The following is a 27,402-nucleotide window of genomic DNA, read 5'->3' on the forward strand; positions in this document are numbered from 1 at the left end:
GCGCAATAATGCAGCAATAAAATTTATCAGCAGTCTTTGGCAGTAAGATAATATCAAATTATAAAAAACGCAAGCTTTGACGCAGTTTTTGCTTAATTTTTTATCGAAATAAGGTTTTATTATACTTTTGGGTGCATGTTTGTACTGTCTGGCCACACTGGTTTGTCGCTTGCACTGGGGCTGACTTCTACTGGGTGCGGGAAGGCCTCTGGAAGAGTGCCGGAAGATATCCGGCAGGGTTGATTTCCCGCGGGGTCAAATGTCTCTGGGTGATCATTCGACTCTAATGTCATTTGAGCCGAATGCCATTTCAAAACCCAGTGGAGCAGCATGACTTCGCCTTTGAGTGAAATGACATTCGGTTGGAAGGCATTCGAGACGCCAGTGCAGCAGGGATATTAAAAATGCGTCAGCGTCTCTGTGCACTGTTTTACAGCGTGTGCGAGTGGTGGTGGGAGTCACAGGACCTGCCGAGACAGCGCAGAGGCAGGCAACGAGCCGCTCTTTGGCTTGAAATCACTGTGACAACATTGGCACTGTTACAAAGGCACATCTCTTCTTTCTCGCTGGCAGCTCTCTCTCTACTTCAACCTGTGCTCTTCTATCACTGAGTCTGTCGACAGATGTATGCGAAAATTTCCCTAACATATGCCATCTATTACGCACGCATTCAACTTCAGAGCTGTCTATCCTTACTGGGCCAGCAGAGCTCAAAAAAGAAATTGGCTTATCACGTTTATGTCGACAACAGTTCTGGGCTAGTTTGAAGTGAGAGGATGAAACAGCTGGTACCAGACATCTACAAAGCAAAGTTGTGCATTGCACACTACTAACAAGGTGGCATAACTTGCAAAGATCAAAGCCCATAAAACAAGTCCTGCTCAATTGTTAATAAAGGCCAGCTCCCACCTGCGACAAAAGCAAGCGAAAGCGACGGGAATCCTGTCGCTTTGTCGCACGGCGATCGTTTTTGCCGTTTGGTCTGTACCAATTTTTGTCGTCGCGACAGAAATCTCGAAAGAAAGACCAGGACACCGACCACGAGTTATTTCGAGTTGCTCATTGCTTGGTCGCAAGTGTGAACGGGCCTTTTTAGGTTGTTCGACACATGCTGGCGAAAAGGCGCCATGAAAGAACCACTCGTGCCAATAATAGCGTGTTTGTTTTCTTTACTAAAAAAATTGCATTTGGGTAAGCTGGGGGGGTTGATTTGTTGATTTACCAGTCCCGAATAGTCTGCCAGCAGTCTGAGTGCTCACACTGATGGGCGACAGGTTTCGCAGGGAAAAAACGAACGCCGAGGTTGTTAGATTTATTTTGCTGTGCCATCATGAGGGACTGATGAACAGGCCTACTGGCCTAGTGGGGCAACATTTAATAACGTACCATTCATTCGTACCCGCCCAGAGTACAAATAAAAATACAGTAGACTATGCTCAATACGAACTCGGTTAAGACGAGCTTCACAGTAAAGCTGAACACTTGCTCTCTTGTAACGTCCACAATGCAAGAAAACATCCGCGTAAGACGAATTTCGGATAATACGAACACATTTTCGCGGTCCCTTCGAGTTTGTCGTAAGCAACCTGCAAAAGCAGTCCTGCTAGGAAACGTCCAACAAGCACCGCACGCACGCACGTATGCACGGTGGAACTTGGAACTGACCACAGCGGTAGCGCGAAACGGCGCGACTTGTCATCGACACGAGCTGTGACAACTCGGGCTCAGCATTCCCGTGCCCTCTTTTTTGACGCACGGCGTGTTTGCACCGCTGACTCGGCGTCGCGGGCGAAGACAGAGATGAGTCGACATTTTTGGCATCCGACCCGGTCGCGCGCGAACGCGCAGGCTTTATTTTAGGGGGGAGGAGAGGGCGAGGAGGCGGGACACTTTTTTTCGTGACTGATGGCCATGGACTCAATGGCTGCAGTGAACGCGTGTATATTTCGGAACCACGGGCTAGCCTTCGGTGGCCTTCGGCAGAGCCTTGCCTTCGGTTTCCGGCAGTGCCGTCGGTGGCGGTCGACCGCGCCGCAGCTCTTTCGCGCGTCACTGCTTATCAACACCGCTCGAGAATCGACACTTTTCGCGCCGTCGCACGGCGCCCCTCTCACAGTTATCTGGAAGAAAACGCGCCGTTTCGTCTCGTAGTTAAAGTGGTAGATATGCACGCGAATAAAGCTGAAACATAACGAACGTGCGTTCGTTATGTTTCACGTGCACGTGCACCACTGCTAAAAATCCCCGCAGGTGGGCTTCACCGCTACACTCCAAAACGATAAATCATCGTGACCAAATGTGCGAATTTGACGAATGACGACGAGGCTTGGCATGCGATTAGAGCAAAATATAGTAGAGAGTTATAGCTGACCGTTTTCGACGGGCCGCTCCGGTAACGGCGGCCCGCTCAGCACATCCGGAATGTCGTCGCGTGGTTCGCGGCCAAGCGCGCCACGCATGCGCAATGGCGCTCCCGCTTGATATCGGAGCGGAGAGGACCGTGAGAAACGGACAGCGAGTATCTGTATCCGTGCTGTTGTCACGGCGCATATACTACTTTTTGTTCTAATCGCATGGTGGGCCTCGTATTTTAATTCGCCAAATTTGCACATTCGGTCACTGGAGTGTTGCGGTGAAGAACGCTATTCCTCTTCCGTAAGCAAGTTGTAGGGAGAACGGAACCCGTTCGTTGGAGCTCAGGCGCGGAAACGAACAAAAACTGGTTTTGTGCCGCGGTAGTCGGCACAGCAGATCGTAAACGTGCGTTTTGTTTTCTTCCACCTCTGCTAAGCGCTCCTTAGCGAAGATAGTTTTAGCGAGGGCGATATGGTTCGATACCATGAGTGCCGTCGTGCCGTTCCTTTATTATGTCGTGAAAGGATGCGATAAATCTATGTGCACTTTTTCGAGCCGTAATTGTGAAAGAGTTGCGCTTACTATTCTGCTTTGTTCAACAAACAAAGGGCGCAAGTCCCGGTAAATTCGAAGCAACCTGCTGCCTCGTTCTGCACTTATGGAAGGCCCGCTAGTCCATGACGTTCATCATTTCTTGACGTTATTAACTGTCCAACGACAGTGTACTACGCCACCCCGTAGCATTACCGTTCAGTATTCCTTTCGAATATCCCGGAATTACACGGCACCACGCACCGGCAGCGTCCTTCGAGCGATTTCGCTAGATGCATGCGGTCAAAACACTGGCCTTTCGCGCGTATAGTACAAAACCTGCCCCCTACACAACACTGTTGGGTCGGATATTGACGTATCAGGCACACGGCGCGTACAGCTCGAAGTCCGCGCAGAATTCACGTCTGTGCAAGAAACACAAAACAAGAACCAAGTCTGTAAGGAAAAGCACATAGTCGCAACACATATAGTCGCAAACACTGCTGCCGACAGCACACACATAAGTTCAAAACGTAATGTTGGACTGTTTCCTTTGGTCCGCCATTAGACTCTCGCGGCTTTTGCGGGGGCAGGTGATCGAGTTGATTTCAAAGCTCTTGAAAGCACAACAATAAGAACACATCCACGATCACAACACAGGCATGAATATAATGAGTTCCATAGTCGTGTGCCAGTGTTCAGCATTGAAGAAAAGTTTCTTGTCTCAAATTTGTAGGTCTTAGCTACGCACTTACGCTCATGTATCCCCACTTGAGGACTCACTTGAGGACTCACACCCACTTGAGGACTTGACGCGAGCCTGACCTCTTCTTCAGCATTCGCTTATGCGCGAATCGGATTCAGTAGCATTGAACAAAGGTTCTGTCCTCATTGGCGGCTAGAATTGTTACATTGGCACACTTTCGATGTCCAGTGCACGTGGGCTTCCAAGGAACAGTGTCATCAAGCGTCGTGCACTTTAGCCGCGGTGGCACATTGAGGGGCCATCACTAACTTGTGGCAACCGCCATTTCTGGTGTTTCTTGATTTGCAACATAGTTCCTCTCGAAGACGAATAGGCCTATCTCTGCATGGTGCGGGGGACGGCATGGAATCGTTTAGCCGAGGCACGGAAGACCGATTAGGACATGTTGCAGCCTTCTCGACGTCACGGCTTGCCGTTATTCTCCATCTCGTCCTCAATCACCAGCGGCCTCTTAGTGCTGAAACGGCGCTCCAAGTTAGGCTTAACCGACGAGCGCCGGTTCGGCGAACTCTGCGTCTGCGCCAAGTGCTTCCGGTACGGCCCGGGGTCCGGCGGCATAGTGGTGGTCGCCATCGGCGGCACCTGCTGCTCCGACAAGTGGCCCACGGACGAGCTGGACACGAGCACGCCCGCAGACCGCGTGCCGCGCAGCCTGGCTGCCAGGCGGCCGTGCGGCGCAAACGCCGCTAGCGCCACGGCGCCCTGAGCAGCGAAGCATCCGAAGAAGACGTACCACAGCTCGTGCAACTGCAGCACCACCGCGAGCGGTGGCGACGTCCACGTGACCATCGCGAGCAGGACGAGTGCTGCGAGTCGAAAGAAGCGTACCCGGTCCGCCCGGAACTCGGCCTTGGCGGGTTTCGTCTGCGGCGTTGGGCCTCCGCACAACCTAGGACCAACGAGGCTTAGCAGCGTGGCCGCCGTTAGAAGCATGGCGCCGATGGGAGCGACGAGAAACACCGCCGTGCCCAGGGCCCCGTTGAGGAAGCAGAGCGGCTCCCCGTAGAGCGGCCTCAGAGCCGAATCCGGCTGTAGCCGATCCAGGGCGAGTGAGCCGGCAACAATGGCGGCGGGACCGAGCCAGCAAAGTAGGCCTAGCTGCCGTATGGAGCGCCCGTCCGGACGCATGCTTCTGAGCGCGTGCAGGGCCTGGTAGGCGTCGCCGGCCAGAGCGGCCGTCCACGCGATGCAGGCCATGTTCCAGTAGTGGGAGGCCACGGCCAACGCCGCGCACCCGCGGCCGAACGGCTCCAGGTGCGGACCCAGGAGCACGGTGAACTGCGAGGCGATGGCACTCGCCGCGAGGCAGGCGGCCATCTTGTGCCGGCGCACGTGCAGCTCGAGCAGCCTGATGGCGAGGAGGAGGGCGAGGCACACGATGGAGCCGCCCAGCCCGAGCCGCGCGACGAACAGCAGGCCGGGCGTCCACATGAAGCTGATCCGATGGCCGGCACAGGCCAGGGCGTACCATCCGATGGTGCGGTTCTGCTCGTTGACCTGCGTGCGAATAGTCTCGTTGTAGACTATTAGATCGCAGAATGTGAGGCATATGATCGCTGGAAAGCAGCTAGAAAAATACCAAAAAAAAAAAAAACGGAGGACAACAATACAACACGCCGCTGACTAACAGAACTCAATAATTTTTTTGTCTGTGACCTTCCGATACGTACACGGATTTTTTATGTATATAGCATATATGTTCTCTTTCTGTAAACATTCAGTCGTTAGTCAGCGGCTGGTGCTTTTCTATGTCCCCCCTTTTAATATTGTTTTACCGCTTTCCACCAAGAAATGTACCAAGTAGCATACATTAGAGTCATTTTGCATATGCTTGGATTTGAATTAAGTTGATCCTTACGCATGTCACAGTAAAATCCATAGCAGTTGCTGCAAGAAATATTAGGTTCCTAGTGATTACACGCCCTGACCTTGAGACCCAGCAAGAACTGGTGAAGAGGACAAGGACAGGCATCAGTGGTCCGGGCATCCCGGACTAGGGACAAATCAATCAATCAATCAATCAATCAATCAATCAATCAATCAATCAATCAATCAATCAATCAATCAGTCAATCAATCAATCAGTCAATCAATCGCTGAATTTCGTCGCTAGCCGAATCAGTTGTTTGTATCTGAAAATCATCTCATCCATCCGGTAGAGCTTTTCGAGGAAGAGCACCCAAACTCGCCACCATACCCGAAAGCTGGAGTTTGACCAGCTTTGACCAGGAGTTCGACGATCAGAAGTTAGACTAGCACACCTTTCTCTGCGTCCAGCTTCGCTGGTCATCCTTTTTTGCCACGAAACTCTTTTATTCCGGGATACGCCAAGATTTCACTTACGTCATATCCGTCACGGAAGTGACGCCAGTACAACGAAGCAAGCGGCCTGTAAAGGGTGCACCCTCGCACACAGGGTCTTTTTGTGGGGAGGCAACCTGTAGTACTAAAGAGTACGTTATACTTAAGGTTGCTCGTTTTCGGGTTTTATATTTTAACACGAAAGTGCTTTAATGCCGGGATACACCAAGATTTCACTGACGTCATATCTGTCACAGAAATGACGCCAGTACACCTTTGCCGAAGCGATCCGCCAACAGGACGTCGCACTCCAAGCACACCCACAAGACAGCGCCACCGACCCGCAAATCATGCTCAGCTGCAGATTTCGCTGCACATTTCACTTTCATGCTTTACCGATTCCTATGACAGAGAAATCAACCACAGTTTTTGTTTTCTTGTCCTCCGTTTTTTGATACTGTTCTTCAGCTGTCCACCAAGAAATGTACCAAGTAGCGCACATCAGAGCCACTCTGCATATGCCTGGATTCGAATTAAGTTTATCCTTACGTATGTCACAGAAAGACCCATAGTAGTCGTTACAAGAAATATTGGGTGCCTTCAGTGACTCTACACCACCTGACCAACCCAGACCTTGACACCCAGCAGGAACTGTTGAAGACAAGGACAGCCATCTGCGCTCCAGACATCTCGGACTAGAGATCAATCAATCAATCAATCAATCAATCAATCAATCAATCAATCAATCAATCAATCGCTGAATTGCGTCGCCAGCCGAATCAGCTGTTTGGATCTAAAAATCATCACCTCATCCATCCGGTAGAAACCTTCGAGGAAGAGAACCCGGGCTAGCCACCATACCCGAAAGCTGGAGTTTGACCAGCTGAAGTCGGACTAGAACATTTTTCTCTGCGCCCAGCTTCGTTGGTCATCCTTTTTCACACTGTGGAAGGGCATGGAATTTTTTTTTTATTTTACTTGGGAAGTAATCTTATGCAGGAGTATACGCGAAACTCGGCCCCGTTGTAGAGTCTTTTTAGCGGCCGCCGTTGATGTTACTATTTGTTTAACAGTGACAGGTACGGCCTTTTTTTTGTACCTTTCTTTTCCCGTCACAATCTCGGTTCCCGCTACTGACTCCCCCGCACAATATCTGAGTCCACTTCATCTGGTTCCATCATTTAACCCGCTTCCCCCAACAGGCCTGTAGAGTTAGTTAACCCTTTCAGCCCTGATTTTTTTATTTCAAGCAAAACAACGTTTTCTGTGTTTTTCTTTAATTTTTGGGTCTCATAAGCCCTCAAACAAAAAAAAAATAGAGCTGGAAGTGTCAGTATATTTATTAATGAGGCAATTAATTAGGACATCTCGCAATTAAACATTTTATGTTGAGTAGAGACATTACTTTTGCACATTTTCCAAAACGCTATGGCTACATGTACGTACAAACAAAAAATGAGCTTTATAGTGCACGTGTTGATGGATTTACATGCTTAGAAATAAAACTCCGAACGCCACTTTTTTAACCTCGATGTCGTAATTTCGTTTCCATTTGAGGTTCTTTGTAGCGTGCAGATCCACTCAAATGAAACAATAGTGATATCTATCGCAATAGGTTTCATTTAAGAACAATTCCTCCCAAAACTAGCAGTTTTGGTTTCGTTTTCTATGCGCTAAAGAAACTTTTATGTGATGGCGTCAGTTGACACCACCAGGGTCAAAAAGGTTAAGAAGAATATAGCTGCAGTTCAGCACACGAGCTGCGCACTTTGGTACCGTCAGTGACTTGCGCTACCTACGAAATATCGTTAGAGATGTCCCTTGTTAAAGAGTAATCTTGCCAATCCGCTAGTAACCGCGAACAGTCCCCCAGTACTCATTAAACACGATAGTCTTTCTTGGGGTACCTAAACCCGAAAATTTTCGTCTTTCTGCCTGTCCGTCCGCCCGCCAGTCTGTCCCTCGATGCATCCATATGTCCAAAAGCTAAAGAATTCTTCAACGAGAAGCTTGTCGGCAAAACCTTCCTGAACCACAAAATCTGGGAACACACTTTATAGTTTTCAACATTGCTGAGCAGAAAGAAAACACAGGGCATATTTGAGGCAAAATACCAATGTCCAGTTGGTTCTTGCAGTGTCCTTTTAATTGAAAATAGACGTAGACTTGACATTTGCGGTAGCAAATAAAAAAATACACGTTGAAAACAATGTTCTGGCCCAAAATACAAAAAGAGCTCACGCGAGCTTGGACTTCGTGGCAATGTCCCAAGTTTTACAGTAACAAAAAGCTGCAGTAGATGGCTCGAGCAGTGGAACGCGGGAAAATTAAACTGACTTAAGCAAATCTCCGTGTTTTTAGTCGGAGGATCGAAGGGGAGGGAAACAGCACGAGAGGTGGCCGGGGGACAGGAGGGGTATTTACACGGCACAGGCGGCAGAAGACCATCGTCTTTCGAGGACATTGGCTGCGAAGTGAGCAGATATGCGGCCAATTTTTTTTTTTTTGAAAGCGAAAGTGTTTTATTCCCAGATGCGCAAATATTTCCATGACGTCATATCCGCCACGGAAGTGACGCCAGTACAACGAAGCAAGCGGCCTGTAAAGGGTGCACCCCCGCACACAGGGTCTTTTTGCGGGGAAGCAACCTGTAGTACTTAAGAGTACGTTATACCTGGGGTTGTTCGTTTTCGGGTTTCATATGTTAACACGAAAGTGTTTTATGCCGCGATACCCCAAGATTTCACTAACGTCATGTCCGTCACTGAAATGACGCCAGTACACCTTTGCCGAAGCGACCCGCCATCAGGACGTCGCTCGCCAAGCACACCCACAAGACAGCTACCGACCCGCAAATCATGCTCAGCTGGAGATTTCGCTGCACATTTCACTTTAGTGTTTTACCGATTCCTATGACAGATGAATCAACAACAGTTTTTTTCCTGTATCTTGTTCAGGGTCTTATTTTCCGAAGGCCGCCAGTACTACCTTGTAAAAAAATGTATTGAAAAGAAAACGATAACTACGAGGGCCGTCTTAGCGGGTGACGCGTATGACTTATTTCGTTTAATGCTTGAGATTAAAAGAAAAACACGGAGAGAAATGAAATTGTAGTAGTGAATTTTAAGAGAATTTGAATTAGAGTTTAGAACAAATTTTATAGGCGTGGATGTCACGGTGGCAAAGCGCCAAATGTTTCGAGGTGAAGGCGACAGTTACTCGGCGCTTACATATACAGGGTGGTGCGACGATAATTGGAACACTTTAAAAATTTCTCCTGGGCGAACCGCCGCTCAATGGCGCTCAAACTTCACACGAAGGTCGCATTTTGTGGTTTATTTTGTCTATTCGACACCGGGAACAACGACGGTACTTACTTGTTTATTCTGAAAATAAATAAGAACGATTTTCGCCTATGGGAAAATGGCGGCTGATTAGGACGTGCGAGCCAGCGCAAGTTGATATTGGAACGACGGCGTCACTTGGGGTATGCAGAGCGAAACGCACGTGTGGGATTCACGGTGGGAAGGAGCCAAATGGTGTAGCAGACGATCAGAAAATGTGAAAGCGGGTTTTCTGATAGTCTGCTAGCTCATTCCTAGGTGCATTTTCTGATCGTCTGCTGCTCCACTTGGCTCCTTCCTACCGTCAATCCCAAACGTGCGTTTCGCTTGCATACCCCAGGTGGCGCCGTCATCCCAAGATCAACTTGCGCTGGCTCACACGTCCAAATCGGCCGCCATTTTCCCACAGGCGAAAATAGTTTTTATGTATTTTCAGAATAAACAGGCAAGTGCCGTCGTTGCTCCCGCGGGGTCAAACAAAATAAACCACAAAATGCGACCTTCGTGTGAAGTTTGAGCGCGAACAGAGCAGCGGTTCGCTCAGGAAAAAAAAATTGAAGTGTTACAATTATCGTCGTAACACCCTGTACATGCTCTCGCAGGCTTAATTTTACGTGAGCTATTGATCCGGAGAGTAATAAGCAGCTGTCCTTCCGCTTGATAATGGTTGTCGAAGTTTGCTTCCCGTAAAGCATGCAGCACCGTGCACACTGAAAGTATGTGGCAAAGCTAGCTTCGCGAAACTCTGCGAAAAATTAGTCGGATATGCCCAGTATAACCTGTATCGAGCTACGTTAGGTACATTGGCTGTGAAAGGTCGGGTACATCAAGCAAGACTAGCAAGGCTAAGATTCGTGTCGCACACTGTTATACGAATTCTAAAAGCTTTTTATTTTTTTATGGTAAGTTCGCAACGGAGATACCTTCTATTGGCTCAGTGGACTGTTACTAAACTAGCTAGTTAGAGAGCTGACTAGTTCGTTAGTTTATTTATAATTGCCACAAACAGCTGAACATTGTGGATTTGAGTCCTATATTACGAAGAGACTGCCAGTCTCAATTTAATTTTTCTTCCGCGCATTTGTTGTGGGTCGATGAGCTAAGGGCTATCGCTTACATATAAGCCACAGTTGTGTTCGAAAGCTTTTTTTCGGCCATATCAGTGTAAAGGTCAAGCCTTGCGTCAGTTTTTATCGTTCACCAAATAGCGTAGTTGGGAACGGCTAAACTAAATAAACAAATTGAAGCAGTCTTATTTAAAAAAAAATACTAAATACGCTTTTTCCGTTGCTGGTATGGACCACAATATCTGTTTATATTCCTTTATAGAGATGCGCAAAGGATTGACAATCGGCTTTTATCGAGTATATTTTCTCTATCTTAAATGAAAGGGCATCACGTAAAACACCTTTACCCGAAATGGTTTTGCTGACAGCTCTGTACACTAAGACAACATCAGCGTCCGATAGCGCATCAAAACAGGGCCGGCTCCAAACAACAACTCGCCTACAAGCACTTATTTAAGGTGAGAGACGGTGTAATGGTCTCAATTAATTAAGAATAAGTGAGGGAAGCAGTCGCCTAGCGAGCAAAACAGGGGTACGTAACTAGTGTTCTTGCGCGTTGCCGAATGCGTGTGTTGCGTTGTGTCGGCAGACATATAACCGGAGCACACATAATTGCAGTTGCTTCCAGCTGATAATAGAATAATTTTCTTCCAAACCGAATACACTGTGATCGTTGCAAGGATAAAGGGCTCGTCTCCACGATGATCAAACGCTTCGAGCTTGCGATGACAGTGATGTGCCATTTTCACGAAGGGTCGCACAGCCTTTCTACATGCTTCGTGTTAATGTAGAATCCAGGAGCGGAATTATAAATTTCTTCCCAATTCATGTTCACCTCAAAACGTCCACTTCAAGCGAGATCTTATTGACTGAGCAGACGACGCGCATGTGAAACAAGACAAACAAGGCGTTGGCTTCTCTGCTGTGGTACAGGTTAGAGACCCCGCAAGACATTAAGCGGACGCAAAATGGACTTCTTGGCACGGACACAGCTCAGAATTCTGCCCCACTAGACCTGTTCCACACTTAACGACCCACCTGCGCTACCAGAATGAACTGGTCCGGAGCGAAGACCTGTCCTCGGCTCACGTTCAGCAGCAACGAGTTGTTGCGGAGCAGACCGACGAACTTGGAGCCAAACTTGACGACGGGGCATTCGGGCGGCGGCTTGTCGAACGGGTCCGGAGGGGCCACGTCTGCGCGGACGCACATGCCGTCGGGTCCTCCGGGCACGTGGCCCGGCGCGCAGCCCACGGGCAGGCAGGCCCCCGTCAGGTCTTCCCTCATGTGGCTGTCGTCGGTGCACTCTAGCGGCGCGTCCTCCGGGCTGCGCCACACCCGGAACTCGATCTGCCACTGGTAGGACACCACGGAACCTTCGGGCTCCAGCTCGTCCGCGTACGCGCCGCACGACAGACGGTGCCGCTGCGTCACGTCGCACACCGCGCAGTGGTAGTTGCGGTAGTTCCGGCGCACCACGGGGTCGTTCACGTACGCCGTGTAGGCGCCGCAGCGCGACACCAGCTCGGCGCTGCCGTTGCGGCACCGTGGCGCAGAGTCGGCGCCCGCGGCGCACGACCGGAGCAGGTGCACCTGGGAGAAGTTCTTCCAGCCCGAGTGCTGCACCCGGAGCATGCAGCGGTGCTTCTCATTTCGGTCCGTCACCAGGAACCGGTTGTCGCCCGTGTAGGTCAGGTTGCCCACGGCCACCAACTGCCGCAGGGACCGCTCGTCGAAGATAACCACGGGCCCGGGGCCCCTGCCCCCGAGCGGGTCGCTGTCGCAGTCGATGGTCGCGGGCCACGTGGCGAGCCGCTTCGCGTCGCCGTGACACGCGGCGCAGAACACGTTCCAGTACATTCGCTCCGAGTCGGCCGAGAAGGCCGGCACGTCCTCGATGTAGGACTTCGCCGCTGGAATGTCCTCCATGTCGCCCCGGTCCTCCCAGCCCTCGCAGAGGCGCCGCACGGGGTCGTCGGGCGGCCATCGGTCGGGGCACGACCTCAGGGAGAAGAAGCCGCTCGGGTGACAGCGCCAGACGTGCGTCGGTTCGCGGCTGTGGCTGCGCGGCGCGTCCAGGCAGCAGTCGCCGAACTCGGCGCACGCGTAGTCGCACTTGCAGGAGAGCCGAGAACTGTCGGGCCTCCCGCTGGAGCAGAGGTCGTCGATGGACTCGGGGCACAGGCCCGCCTTAAGCCGGTCTCCGCGGATGCTGCCCCAGTTGTACGCCAGCGCCGTGGCCAGTCCCGCGAGCACGAGAAACGGAACCCACGTTGGGTAACTCATCCTACCCGCTCCCGGCCTCAAGCAGGGTTCACCACCGGAAAGAGGAGGTCTTCGTCCCCATACTTGGTGTCGTCTTGCGAGAGTCTAAATTAGCGGGGGCTCCAGAGTTCTTCTGTAGTGCACGTTCTTGCCGACACCCACAGGTCGAGACACGCTGAGCGCCGTTCCCTGGTTCCTCGCGCCACGCATTTAATCGCACACAAAGGGGACAGTTAACCAGCGGTAAAGGGTTAACCACGAGTCCACCCACCTTGGATCCCAAGCGGCGGCAAATGAATTCCAGAGAGCACAGAAAACGTGGTCAGACTTCGATCGCCGGAGTATCTCCGCAAGCACGTACCGCGGTGCCTCTGCAGCAGCTCCGACAATCGGCGGTGTCGATAGCGCGCAACACGTGGGTTCTCATCATCGCGGCGGGCGGCGACCGGAAAGCGCGTACGTGCCTTCCACGCCGGCAGGCACAGAGAAGAAGAAGAGGCGGTTGTCGGGGGCGGGCGATGGGAGCACTGATGGGAGCAGGGTCTTGTCGACTCCCGGGATCGTGGCCCACTATTTTGGGCGGCGCCGTATAGCGAGCGCCGCGGCGGCAGACAAGCGCGCCTCGCGGAGCGCTGGAATCGAGGCCAACCGCCCGGCGCCCCTTTTGTGTGGTCTGAGCTCCGGCGCGGCTCACTGGTTCCGCGAGCCCGGTCGTGCGAGGAGCGGAACCGCCGGCGTGCGTCTGTCTTCACGTCACGGGGCCGGGAGGCAGCGCTGATGCGTGTTTGTGTGTTTATTAAAGCGAAAGGTTTTTAGTGGGACCGATGGCATCCTGTCAAAAAAAAAAAACTGATGCATTTCCCCGTAGACCGGTTGGTCGACCGAAAAGCTCTGATACGATCTCTGGACGCATGGCGCGTGCGTGAAACTGGGCTTCCATTCTGTCAAAACACGTTATTTCAAAATCGCGAAAAAGGAATGCTTCTAGATAAGAAGACAATACACGCGTAGATCGCGAAGGAGGAGTACAACAGTATACACCTTTATCTCATCAACCACGTATCGGTATAGATTTAGATAAATTGTAGGTGCGTTTACTTTGCGCGCGAAAACTCCTCTTGGGGTTCGTTCATCGTTTGCGATTTGGGTCTTCGAAAGTTTGACGATCGATTGGACGCCCTTTTAGCGAAGGTTGTACCCACTTTTAGCGAAAGTTTTGACAAACTTTTGACTCAGTTTTGATGTGAGAAAGGCTTTGCCATTCTCTCAACTTTCTTTACGAAGGGATGGTAGAGTTTTTTTTTTAAAGCCGATAGTCTTTCTTGGGGTAAATTTTGGTCTGTCCGTCAGACCGTGCGCCCGTCCGTCTGTATGTCTCTGTCTGTCTGTCTAAATTTTGGTCTGTCCGTCTGACCGTCCGCTCGTCCCTCTGCTGTCTGTCTGTCTGTCTGTCTGTCTGTCTGTCTGTCTGTCCCTTGATTCAGCCACCCGGCCAAAACTTAACAGGATTATTGAATGATAATTTTATATAGGCAAAACTTTACCCCACTACCAAGTCTGGAAACACATTGCATACTTGCAAACGTTGTTCAGCAAAAAAAGGACGTTTTGAGGCGAAACATCAACACTTAAATAGTATTTGCAGCGTTACTTTTGTATTTATTTGCATCTTGCACAAAGTACATGATGCTGTGGGGTGAGCAGTAAAATCTCTCAGAAATCGACAGCTTGACAGAGCTGCAAGCCGCAAACACCGGAGAGCATTACAGCAACATCAGATACAACCTGTATCTTGAAAATCCGGAGAACAAAAGAAAACAGAACAAAACAAACATTTGTTCAAGGATACACAAAAGCCCTAAGACGTACTACACATACGTCCATACAAACTATAATACATGGAAGGTCAGAGCTATACTGTGGCATTACGTGTAGTACTCAAGCCGGCACTAAGGCCTTGCCTTATCTCCTCCCCTTTTCAGAGCGGAGCTGCTCTAGGTTTGGACTTGACGACAGTCTCGACGGGTATCGTGCCACGCTCTCTCTCGAGCAGACATCTCGGCCGCGCAAAAACCGGTTCCCAGTATAGAAAAAAAACAAAAAAACTGTGGTTGATTCTTTTGACATAGGAATCAGTAAAACACGAAAGTGAAATGTGCAGCGAAATTTGCAGCTGAGCATGATTTGTGGCTCAGCGGCTGTGTTGTGGGTGTGCTTGGCGAGCAACGTCCTGTTTGCGGGTCGCTTCGGCGAAGGTGTACTGGGGCGGTATTCTCGTAACTGCCCCTTTTGAAAACGTCCCTTTTGCGTCCCTTTCATCGTGACGTACTTCCGGTTAAGCAGTGGGCGTTGGCAGTAGGCAAGGAGGTTTGACCTCCTTGGCAGTAGGTTTGCCGCGCTTGCGTTACGTCACTTCCGGTTGCTAGCTTTTAGCCAATCAGGGCTCGCCAAAAGGGACACTTTTGAAAGGGGCGCAAAAGGGACAAAACTCAAGAATTCCACCCCTGGTGTCATTTCCGTGACGGATATGACGTCAGTGAAATCTTGGTGTATCTCGTCATAAAACACCCTCGTGTTAAAATTTAAAACTCGATAACGAACAACCCTATGTATAACGTACTCTTTAGTACTAAAGGTTGCTTCCCCGCAAGAAGACCCCGTGTGCAGGAGTGCACCCTTTACAGGCCGCTTGCTTCGTTGTACTGGCGTCGCTTCCGTGACGGATATGACGTCAGCGAGATCGTGTATCCGGCAATAAAACACTGTCGTGTTAAAAATTTGTTAAAGATAGAAGGAAGGTCCTATAGCCTTCATATTTCGGTAGAAAACGGCTTGCACTGTCCCTGGAGAAACGTCTTCCCAACAATGCATTGGTGTTTAGAGGGGATGCCGTCATTAAGGGGATCAGTGTCAGCTTGTTTTTGTAAGCTGTCTTTCCCACATTGCATTTTGCAAATGTATTCAAGCATGGTCATCTACGGAGGGAGTATGATTATTAGATAAAACGGCTTTAACTCTTGTGTTATCGAAAGTATGCCGAAACAAATTACATGACATTTAGCTGCTAGGACGACTCTACCATTAAGCCGAGTTTCATTTACTTGTAACAATTAGTTAGTTCAAAGTGAAGTTGTAAACTTTACAGAATTACTGTCTGCTGTCAGCACATGTACGGAGGGAATATGGTTACAGAAAATGGCTGTAACTGTTGTTTTACCGGAACTATCTGCAAACGAATTATATCCCTTTGCGACAAGGATTACGATGTAGCCGTCAGAAACATTTGTTTCTGACTGTGTATGCTTTTGATAACGAAAATTTCGCTTCAAAACTGTATACAACTCGTTCTCATAAGTAGTTAATAAATTAGGTCGTGTCCTAATCGTAAATACGCCATCGTAAACGTGACCCCCGTTTCCTAACCATTGCTAGAATAAGAAAAAGTATACACATTATTGTGATCTGTAGCCCTTATATATTAAGGTAACAGTCCCAGTTTTTCTTTAATAAACGTTTTAACTAGACGGAAAAGGAAACACCAATAACACATACTTGACGTGCCGTAGAACGCCGAGGCGTCCATCTTGCTCTCTTGTTTTGGTAAAGCATTGGTGGATGGTAAAGGGGCAGCATTCAGAAGATGGCAGCGCCGCATCCGTATAGAGTGGGAAATGCGAATGCTGGCTGGGCGGTTCAAGTGGAGATGACGACGATTGCAGCTCAAAAAGATGCTCTTGAAAGTCACGTGAACAATTTCACCCGCCGTGTCGCAAAGGGATATGGCAATTAGCTGCTAAAACGAATCTATAACATTACCCGCCACAGCTTCGCTCGTCATCCTTCTTCACAGAGTGGAAGGGCATTGAACTTATTTTGTAGCGTGAGCTACACTGGCCGAGGTTGAGCAGTTTCGCGTGGCTCCTGGAGAGCCGTGCTGAGCCATGCGCGCGGAGCAGTGACGTCACACGGCGCACAGAACGTTGCTCGCTGCCCGGCGTCTCTCACACACCCCACGCGACCAGCGTCTTCGCCGACCTCCGTTCCGCATGTGGCGGCCCGGTCCACTTGATGATCATGCGAGGGGTGGCCGGGTGTGAAACCGATGGCTCGTAAGGTCTTAATGGCTCGTGCGTCGCACCGACACCGGCGTGCGCCTGTGAAACCAGCTTAGCTCTGGGGCGAATGGTGACGCTGCACCGGAGCCGCTTGATAAATATACGTGTCACATAATGCGTATGCCGTGAGTGTGTCATTGAAGCAGCAGAAACCATGATAATCAAGCTAACCCTAGACAACCAGGAAAGCTAAGAATAATCAGCTGAACCTTAGCTCATGCTACGTATATCCTGGCATAGCCGCGCTAAGCCTCTGCTAATATTTTTTTTTACTCGTTCGCTATACAGATCAGGTACTCAGTAGTGGTTTCCTATTTTTTCTCGGCGGAGTAGTGATGTTGTTCAACACACCAGCGCCAAAGGCGCCGCTATGGGTGGTTCACCGTTGTCTGAGACTCGCCCGGTCTCTTTCAGGTGGTGCGGCACTGATCCACTTTCCGACTTTCCTTGTTTACGCACCTCGGCTCGGCTCGCGCCGGAGATTCCTGGCGCTTCGGCGTCTTCTTCCGCACTCCCTCCTCCCGCGCCCTTAGGCAACTAGGCTGCTACGAGACTGCATGTTTAAAGCTTTTCTCCGACGACAGCGGCTTATTTTGAGAAAGACGAGGGGCGCTGGAATACCGGAGTCATGGACACTTTAGCTGCAGATCGACCCCTGTTCGGCGAAAGGGGAATGTGGTGGTCTCTGCCAGCACAGCAAGATGCCTTAATGAGATAGCACGCCGCCTGTATATAAATAAATAAATAAATAAATAAATAAATAAATAAATAAATAAATAAATAAATAAATAAATAAATACAGTAGACTCTCGATAAACGAAACTTCAAGGGACCGGAAAAATTAATTCCGTTTAACAGGAGTTCCGCTTACTGAGAGAGATGTTCTAAGGTGCAAATTTCTGTGTGTACACACTTCTAAGGGGAAACTCTAACCACTAGAAAAGTGACTGTAGCTGATAGTTTTCAGAAAGCAAGAAAACTACAAGAAGCGCAGGCACAGCATTCACAAAGTTGATTTGGCAGCAATGAGTCGCTGTGCACTACAAAATGCGTCAATCATTTTTGTTTGAGTCCTTGCAACTGCATCTTCACGGAGGCTAGAGGCCTCAACTTCGCGAGTGCTTACGAGCCACCGAATTTAGAAGACGGAAACGTGGTAATGAAGGACGAATAGCACAACGATGGCACGAACTAGGCGACAGGAGGTGAGCCCTGTAGCCTCGGCGTCTAGAATCGAGACCGAACGACTGGAACAAGAACTGCGATGTTGCATTCGTTGCGCTAACACGGCTAACCACTTACGAGACAAGGCTTACGAGGGCAACAAGGCTAAAAAAGCATGGAGGAAAAAAAACAAAAAAACAAGAACGAAACAGCTGGAACCGTAAAAAGCTGATTTTCATGCCAGTGGATTTCACAAGAAGTTTCATTTCTGGTTCCGTTTACACGGTGATGCGAAAGTTTTAGTTCCGATTACCGAGAGTTTTTTTACGTTATCTGAATACAAAACCAACCAAATTCCAGGCAACTGTTCCGTTTAAGCGGCAATTCCGTTTAAGCGATTTCCGTTTATCGAGATTCTACTGTAAGTAAATAAATAAATAACAAAACAAAACTTTATTACAGAAGGTAGACACGTCGGTCGTCATGGGGAACAAAGGAAGTTTTGGTGGGGGGTGGGGTGGAGTTTAAAGGTTACATTCGGCGGTCGACGCCTGAGGAGCGCACGAACTACCACAGAGAATTAGCAGCGTCTGCCGTGTATAGTGGCGGGTTGCAGCGCCGTTGTCCAGTCCATAAGCCGCTGGACGCCGGGCGGGGGACACTTCGAACGGAGCGTTTGAAGGCCGGGACACTCCCACAACGCGTTGCGTACTGTGGGCGTGGCTTCTGTGGAGCAAGAGGTGCAGGCAACTGCGGCCACAGGTTGCGCATCCTGGACGGCATGCTGGTGACGTTTTGGCACATCGGCACGCCACTTGGCCAACACGTATTATCGGTTAGCGCGGCACCTGCCCGTGCCTTGTGCAGAAGCACTTGTGCGCACCGGGGCAATCCAACCAGCAGGGGCAATCCAAAAACAACTAACAAAAAAAAAATGGCAGCACCTCCACTCCGTGGATGATGGCGAGGGTGCGGAGTACGAGGACTCGAAATGACATCCAAGTTGCGCCCCGAACGTCATTCGATTTGCGCCGTGAGAGTTGATGATTCCTATTCGGGGAAGCTCGTTGTCTTCGTAGACGTCGAGCAGCAGCGTGACGCTTCTTACGTTCGTGTCCGTCCATGGCGGGAAGAGGGTGTGTGATTTCCGGAACCCGCTTATATACGCGGTGCACCGGGGCGCCATCTCGTGTTTAAGCGTATCGCCATCTAGCGTAGTTCGATGCAGTCACTGTGTATTACAACTTGATCACAACCTGACTACACCGGTGTTTTTGCGCGTTTTCTCGTTGCTAGGTTATGTTTGTGCCTGTTTTCGAGTCTTTTGGGGTGTTCTTGTACCCTTTTAGGTAGTTTCCGCACAGATTTTCGCTTGATGGTGGTGTGCGCACGGATGGACGCGGACGGACATTGGGAGGTTCTAATGTACTCCGCACCTAAAAAAATACCGAAAATACAAAAAAAAACAAATACATAAAATAAATAAGTATATATATATATATATATATATATATATATACATATATATATATATATATATATATATATATATATATATATATATATATATATATATATATATATATATATACTTGAGGAAAGCAAGTTCTCTTTGCTGAAACGTAGGCCACAATCGTGCTTTTACCTTGTTCGAGGTTTTTCTTCTCTTATATATATATATATATATATATATATATATATATATATATATATATATATATCGGATCCCACCTGGCGGACATTTTTTCTCCGCTTTCTTTCTTTCTTTCCAAATTCTTTATCTGTTTCAATGACCTACCACAACCTCCCCTTTGATTTCCGAGGTTTTCTTGGCTGCCAACCCTTCTTTCTGTGTTATTTCTAAGAGCCCCTCATTTCCTATTCTGATTCGCTACATGCATAGCGAGGGCCTCTGTTCTGGCAGTCTTGGTGCCATATGGAGCTTAAGAGGGTTTAACGCTGGTTGACCACTCTCGACATGTCGTAGACACTCGAGTCACGGCGCGGGGATTAAAAGAAGGTCCCCTTCACCCCGAGAAGTCAGAGTGGCGCTGGCTACCACCCCCAAGCACAGGAAAAATTACATTGACATAAATACCCCAGAAAGCGGGGGGGAAAATCGCCCCGCCGGTAGCGTAGTGGTCATCGCACCAGACCGGTATTCTGGAAGTCGTGGGTTCGGATCCCACCTGGCGGGCATTTTTTCTCCGTTTTTTTTTCTTTCTTTCCAAATTCTTTATCTGTTTCAATGACCTACCACAACCTCCCCTTTGCTTTCCGAGGTTTTCTTGGCTGCAACCCTTATTTCTGTGATCTATCTATCTATCTATCTATCTATCTATCTATCTATCTATCTATCTATCTATCTATCTATCTATCTATCTATCTATCTATATATATATATATATATATATATATATATATATATATATATTGTGAGAAGCGGTACAGGCTATGTGTTAGCATGTGGACAATTGCCCTCTTCTGGGTGTGCACACCCTATCATCATCGCATCATCTTCATCTCGGCGGCGACAGTGTCATCGACATCGCCTTTCTTGCTGGGCCTTCCTGGCGCTGTGACCGCACGAATAAAGTCTCCCGCCTGGCGACTCCCAGAGCCTCTCAAGTGGTGGAAGGTGCTTTGATCCCGCAGTCTACCTCTCGCTTCCGCACCACTGGAGCTGCGATCAGGTCGTCGATTGCTACTGCCCACCAGCACCATGCAGCACGAGAGCAGCCGCTCGGGCAGCAACGCTGCAGCCCCGATCCAACCTACCTTTACTATCACCAGCCCCCAGCGCGATCCTCCATCTTTCGCTGGCCTCCGCGGTGACGACGTCGAAGAGTGGCTCGACTCCTACAACCGCGTGAGTGCTTTCAATCGATGGGATGACTCTTACAAGCTAGCGGAGGTGCCCTTCCGTCTGACCAAGGTGGCTAAAACTTGGTTTTTTAATCATCGCGAAGATTTCACAGATTGGGACAAATTTACCACTGACTTGCATCGAATTTTCGACACATCCTCCACGCGCGCTGAAGCAGCCAAGAAAAAACTAAATGAGCGCGTGCAACATCCTATGGAGACCTATACGTCCTACATTGAGGATGTCTTGGCCCTGTGTCGACAAGTGGACGGCAGCATGTCGGAAGAAGACCGGGTTCGGCATATTCTGAAGGGAATTGCCCCGTTTGCTTTTCAGGCACTTGCCCTGCAGAACCATTCACGCGTGCAGGACGTCATCGCCGCATGCAAACGACTCGAAGACCTGCAATCTATGAGGGTGCAGCCAGCCATCTCTGGCGAAGGCTTCTCGAAGGACTTCGACTTGCGCGCCATGATTCGGCTGATCATTCGCGAGGAGCTTGAAGGACACGTTTCGCACAATCCCCCAGACAACCGCCACCAGCCTCCGTGTACTACAGTGCCCAGCACCTCTACCACTTGAGAGGCTCTGGGAGTCGCCAGGCGGGAGACTTTATTCGTGCGGTCACAGCGCCAGGAAGGCCCAGCAAGAAAGGCGATGTCGATGACACTGTCGCCGCCGAGATGAAGATGATGCGATGATGATAGGGTGCACACCCAGAAGAGGGCAAGTGTGAGAAGCGGTACAGGCTATGTGTTAGCATGTGGACAATTGCCCTCTTCTGGGTGTGCACACCCTATCATCATCGCATCATCTTCATCTCGGCGGCGACAGTGTCATCGACATCGCCTTTCTTGCTGGGCCTTCCTGGCGCTGTGACCGCACGAATAAAGTCTCCCGCCTGGCGACTCCCAGAGCCTCTCAAGATATATATATATATATATATATATATATATATATATATATATATATATATATATATATATATATATATATATATATATATATATATATATATATATATATATATATATATATATATATATATATGACGGGTGAACATTATGACCGATGGGCGTTCAAAACACAAGGCTCTTTATGGCGGCTGGGCGTTCAAAACACAAGACACTCTATGGCAGGTGGACGTGCAAAACACAAGGCTCTTTATGCCCGATGGGCGTACAAAACACAAGGCTCTTTATGGCGGATGGGCATTCACAACACAAGGCTTTCTACGGTGCATGGGCGTTCAAAACACAAGGCTCTTTATGACAGATAGGCGTTCAAAACACAAGACTCTCTATGGCGGGTGGGCGTTCAAACCACAGTGCTCTCTACGGTGTATGGGCGTTCAAAACACAAGGCTCTCTATGGTGGATGGGCGTTCAAAACAAAAGGCTCTCTACGGTGTATTGGCGTTCAAAACACAAGGCTCTTTATGGCCGATGGGCGTACAAAACACAAGGTTGAAGTCTTTATTGGCGGATGGGCATTCAAAACACAAGGCTCTCTATGGCGGATGGGCGTTCAAAACACAAGGCTCTTTATGGCGGATGGGCGTTCAAAACACATCACAGATCGTGCAGGACCACAAGTTGTCACGCATGTGACACTTCAATGCATGCTCGGTGAAGCAATGGCGGAACCCGGACGTCGAGTGCCTTGCTCACCGTCACTGTGCAGGGCAACGACACGAAGAATGCGTGTCTTCGTTTTGTAGCGCCAGGCTGGAGGGTCGCGTAATAGTCTAGCCTCTCGCAGGAGCGACTTCTTTAAAGCCCTCGTGGGCTCTCCACTGTCTGCGGAAAGTGCTGGTGTGCATCCACAGGCCTTAGCGCCGACACGTCAAAAATACGAGTTCTCTCGTAGGCGTTCATTTGGGCATCTTCCCGTCTGTCCAATGTACACGGCACCGCATCTGAGGGGGATTTCGTAGACCACGTTGTCGCTGCAGACAACGTGGTCTATGATCGATGTGGTTTCAGAGCACGAAAGCACTCTGTCGCTACTTGTACTCGCGCTCGCGTGAGATTTTTTAGGCCCTCACAACCGGGAAAGCCGCCAGACCCAGACAACCTGAGACCCATCTCGCCGACGTCCTGCATCGGCAAGGCCCTAGAGCACGTCCTCCTCAACAGATGGCAGAAGTTCCTAGAGTGAACGGGGGCCTTCCCACACTCTGTAGTCGGGTTCAGGGAGGATTTCAGCACTCAAGACGTCATGCTTCAGATCAAGCACCAAGTCATCGACAGCCAAACTGTCGGCAGCAAAACCATACTGGGCTTGAACCTACAGAGCGCTTTCGATCAAGTCGACCACGCCGCGATCCTGCGACAAGTCTCGAAATTCGACCTCGGGGAACGAAGCTATAACTACGTGAGAGACGTCCTCTCGGGCAGAACCGCCGAACTCCTGGCCGGAGATCTCAAGATGGGCGAACGTAGCACGGGAAACAGAGGCACCCCGCAAGGGTCTGTGATCTCCCCGATGCTGTTTAATCTCGTCATGACTGGAGTGGCACGAAGACTTGAGAAGTTAGAAGACGTCGAACACACGATCAATGCCGACGACATCACCTTGTGGGTGTGTAAAGGAAACGATGGCCATATCGAGACGACCCGTCAGAGAGCGATCGAAGAGATAGAAGGCTACCTTCGAGACACGGGGCTCAGGTGCTCGCCAAAGAAATCCGAGCTGCTCGTGTACCAACCATCGATAATGCAACGACGCCACACACACAGACTGCGATCAGATCACGATCCGGACTGGGGACGGCACCGTCATACCCACGGTACCCAAGATAAGGGTACTCGGGATGATGATAGAGGCCAGCGGAAGAAACACGGAGACGATCAACCGTCTGACGAGCAAAGCGGCGAGCGAGCGCCTGCAGGCTGCTCAGAAGAGTGACCTCGAGAAGAGGGGGTATGAAGGAGGAAAACCTCGTCTGTCTAATACAAGCCTTCGTGATATGCCACGTAACTTATGTGGCGGCCTACACCAGTGGCATCAGAGCGAGAAGAAAAAGATTGACATTCTCATACGAAAGACGTACAAGACGGCACTCGGTCTTCCCGACACGGCAAGCACCGAAAAACTGCCTGAGATGGGAATTCACAACACGCTCGAAGAAATCATCGAAGCACAGCAGAGGTCCCAGCTCGAGCGACTGTAGAGGACGAAGGCCGGCCGCCACATCCTTGACAAGCTACGAATCGGGTACCACAATCAGCAAGGAGTCAAGACCACGCTGCTCGAAGACGTCCGTCGGGCCCTACGCGTGGACCCAATCCCGAGAAACGTGCACCAGGAACACAACAAGGGCAGACGCCGAGCCAGAGCCATAAGTTCGGGGAGGACCCCGGCGCACGGTTCGTCGACGCGGCGGAATGCCCGAGCAGCTCAAGCTATACAGCCGCGGTGGTAGACGCGTACGGAGTCACGAGAACGGCCGCAAGCATCAAGTGCAACAGAGCGCAAGAGGCAAAGGAAGTGGCCATCGCCCTGGCGCTCGTAGACGGGGACCGCGCTACGGTGCTCAGCGACTCTCGACAAGCCAACGCCAAAGGCGAGATATCACCCGCCGCCGCCCGCATCCTGGAGCGGGCCGACCTTAGATTCAAGAAGCGCCTCGTCTGGTTTCCACCACACGAGGGTACTGTGTCGGAAAAAAAGGAAAATGGAAATGAGTCTGCCCACGCCGCGGCGCGCACACTATCTCTCCGCGCCGCCGGCAACGAGGCAGACGCCGAAAGACTCTGGTACAGCACGAAGGACAGAATGGTCACCTTCAACGAGATCACGAAGGCGTACCGACTGGCTGGAAAGAAGCTCCCTCCACCCAGCGAAAAGCTGGACAGAGCCCTGGGTAAAATTGCGACAACTGCAAACGGGGCTTTCCCGACACCACTACTCCTGCACAAGATGTATCCCGAAACCTACCCCGACAGCAAGTGCAAGGTCTGCCGCAGGGAGACGGTGACTCTCACGAACATGCTGTGGGACTGCAAGAAGCATGCCGAAGAGGCAAAAACGAACTCTGACGCCGTGACTTGAAGCAGCGCTGTCGTCGTACGATCAAGATGACCAGCTCTGGGCCGTCTAGCAAGCCCGAGAGGCAGCGGCTCGACAGGATCGGGACGCTCCCTCAAAGGTGACCTAGGCCCGGTCGACGGGCGTGACGCGGGCCACGGCTCGCGTCGCGTCGGTTTCGCAGGCTAAATAAACGTTTATTCCACTCCACTCCCCTAAGCCCTCATAATAGCGAAGAAAGGCGAAAATTGCGTTAGTCAGCCTCTGTTGCGCCACTTCAGAAGAAACTCGAACACACTAATGGCGCACGACAGTGACTGCAGTATCGGAGTGGTGTTGCCTACAGCATCGTTAACATCGTGTTCTATTCTAGCTCTTTCTTACGATCTTTACTTTATGTTAAGGTTGTGACGTCATGCGTGTTTCTTTTATATAATGAAGACCGCAATAAATATTCATAGTTAGCGCCTGTACCGTCTTTTTCTTTCGTCCCCTGCTCTGCGCTGTTTTCACCGACATGTCATGCAACCAACTAACCCAAACGGATACTAATTAACGCGCTTGCTGCCGCGCACGTCAGCCGGGACCGTTTCGTGGAGTTCTTTCCCAATAAAATATTTCCCGTTCAAGTAATGTTTGTCCTTCAGAATTTTGTGTTCTTGCACGCAGTGGAACGTTTAAAGCAAAGCTTTCTGTGCCTCATCGATGGCGTTCGCTGACACGCCAAAACGCATTGCAGGAAAGCCACCTTTACGCAATAGGTTTCACAACGCGATGATGCTGATGAGTGAAGGCGCATCAAGCTCCTCAAGGGGAAAAAAAACGCTTCCTCTGGCCTGATTCAAACCTGGGTCCCCGCGTTATGAAGCAGGCGTCGATCCGATTGCGTCATTCTGACACGTTCAAAGTGGGTTCATTACAAATGAAATTGGCTACTTATTCCATAAAAGCAGCAATTTTTTTCTTAGCTAGTGACATAGTAAGAATACACCACCTGCCGCGGTGGCTCAGTGGCTAAGGCGTTGCGCTGCTGAGCACGAGGTTGCGGGTTCGATTTCCGGCCGTGGCGGCCGCTTTTCTGATGAAGGCGAAAAGCAAAAACGCCCGTGTGTATGAGATTTCGGCGCACGTTAAAGATCCCCGGGTGGTCAAAATTAATCCGGAGCCCTCCACTATACGGCGCGCCTCATCGCCTGCGTTGCGTCGGCACGTTAAACCCTATAATCAATCAAGTAAGAATACACCGGTATTTTTCTCCAGTACTCTAGTACTCCAGTACCAGAACTCCAGTAAGAATGCATTGAATTCTCCAAGTCCGCGTAAATTACCGTATTTACTCGCATAATGATTGCACCCCTGAAGATTGTCGTCAAAATTCGATTTTTTAATTTCCCGCGCAATGAACGCGCCCTGAACTTGACGCAGCAGTATCTCATATGTGTGCCAAGTCTAGCTGATGATGATCGTGCTTACCTCTGTTTCCTTCCCTTTCAAGTGGACATGACTATGTTATTGCCGCAGACTTGCCGATATTAGCGATATCGGCAAGCATGCGTTCAATATGCGTTCAATATTGCGTTCAAGAAACTCTCACTAAATGCACATAATGTACTCAGACGACGAAGAAAAAAATCTGGCCCATCTCCCCGCGAGGGGGACTCGAGTAAATGCGTCGCATAGGGGGTGGGTGTATTGCGTTAACGTTTAGTGTTTGGGGAGTTGGTGGTAGTGAATGCGTTGTGTCAGCAGCTTCTTGACGTAGTTTGAATGAGTCAAGGATATAAGGCGCGTTCGTAGCCTCCCATTCTGTGTCGGCTTTGTGGCGCAGTGGGTAGAGCACCATGTACATTGCGTTCCGCCCGCTGGGTCGAGGGATCGAAACCGGGTGCCGGATAGTATTTTTTTATATATAGTGTAGGGGGAGGGGTGCGGACTACGACTACGGATGTCAACGCCGGTGACATCGTGAGTTACTGAAATGCTCTGCATTTAAAAAAATGCGCTCAGCTTGCTGCGTCGGCCCCCATCTCTGTTTTGATGTCCCGCACTGTGACAGCGGCAGCCAATTATAGGTCGCCTTGTTGTCACCTCGCAGCAAACTCGTTGCGCCGCGTTCATGGAAACACTGCATTTTGAGTCACCTTGCAAAGCGGCTGGCGGTGGTGTGCAGAAGTTTATTATGTTTTTATTTATTATTTTTATTATGTTCATGAGACCTACCGTAAAAATTTTGACCCGCAACTTGCTTGCCCAACTGGCTGTGCTCAAAAGTTTTTCGCGAAAAATTTACCCCGCGTAATGAACGCACCCCGAAATTTGCGTCAATTTTTTTGGAAAAAAAAGTGCGATCATTACGGGAGTAAAAACGTGCCACGCTGCTAAAGGTATGCAAATTGTATTTATAAAATAGCTTAACGCTGCTTATGGCACGGAAAGAGTCCAGGAGCACGTTTGTTGTTAAAGCAGAGTTTGTTATTCGCTTGCTCGGACATATTCGGAGGCCATCAGCTGCTAAGTTTCACGTCTTGAGAGTTTAGGTTCTAAAAAGAAAAGCCTGAAGTGCGTAATCTCGCCTGAAAAAGGAAAACGGGAATTAA

The 27,402-nt window shown here is 49.9% G+C and overlaps 1 protein-coding gene across 1 annotated transcript; it reads right to left on the reverse strand.

The window, feature by feature from the left end:
- Positions 1-703: 703 nt before the first annotated feature.
- Positions 704-13,184, reverse strand: LOC144138305 (uncharacterized). The gene is made up of 2 exons (XM_077670517.1): positions 11,402-13,184; positions 704-5,149 (listed from the first exon to the last, which is right to left on the reverse strand). The coding sequence occupies exons 1-2, from the start codon at positions 12,647-12,649 to the stop codon at positions 4,055-4,057; spliced, it is 2,343 nt and encodes a 780-aa protein (XP_077526643.1). The 5' UTR covers positions 12,650-13,184; the 3' UTR covers positions 704-4,054.
- Positions 13,185-27,402: the final 14,218 nt, after the last annotated feature.

The sequence above is a fragment of the Haemaphysalis longicornis genome, unplaced genomic scaffold, assembly GCF_048455015.1.
Source record: "Haemaphysalis longicornis isolate Haplotype H1 unplaced genomic scaffold, Haemaphysalis longicornis Haplotype H1 scaffold_5, whole genome shotgun sequence".
NCBI classification, from domain to species: domain Eukaryota; kingdom Metazoa; phylum Arthropoda; class Arachnida; order Ixodida; family Ixodidae; genus Haemaphysalis; species Haemaphysalis longicornis.

What these genes read in the sequence shown, in the direction of transcription:
- LOC144138305 (XM_077670517.1), bottom strand. Translation starts at nt 12,649, where the DNA reads ATGAGTTACCCAACGTGGGTTCCGTTTCTCGTGCTCGCGGGACTGGCC. An exon ending in AGTTCATTCTGGTAGCGCAG is followed by an intron (nt 5,150 to 11,401) that starts GTGGGTCGTTAA and finishes ATTCGCACGCAG; the next exon opens with GTCAACGAGCAGAACCGCAC.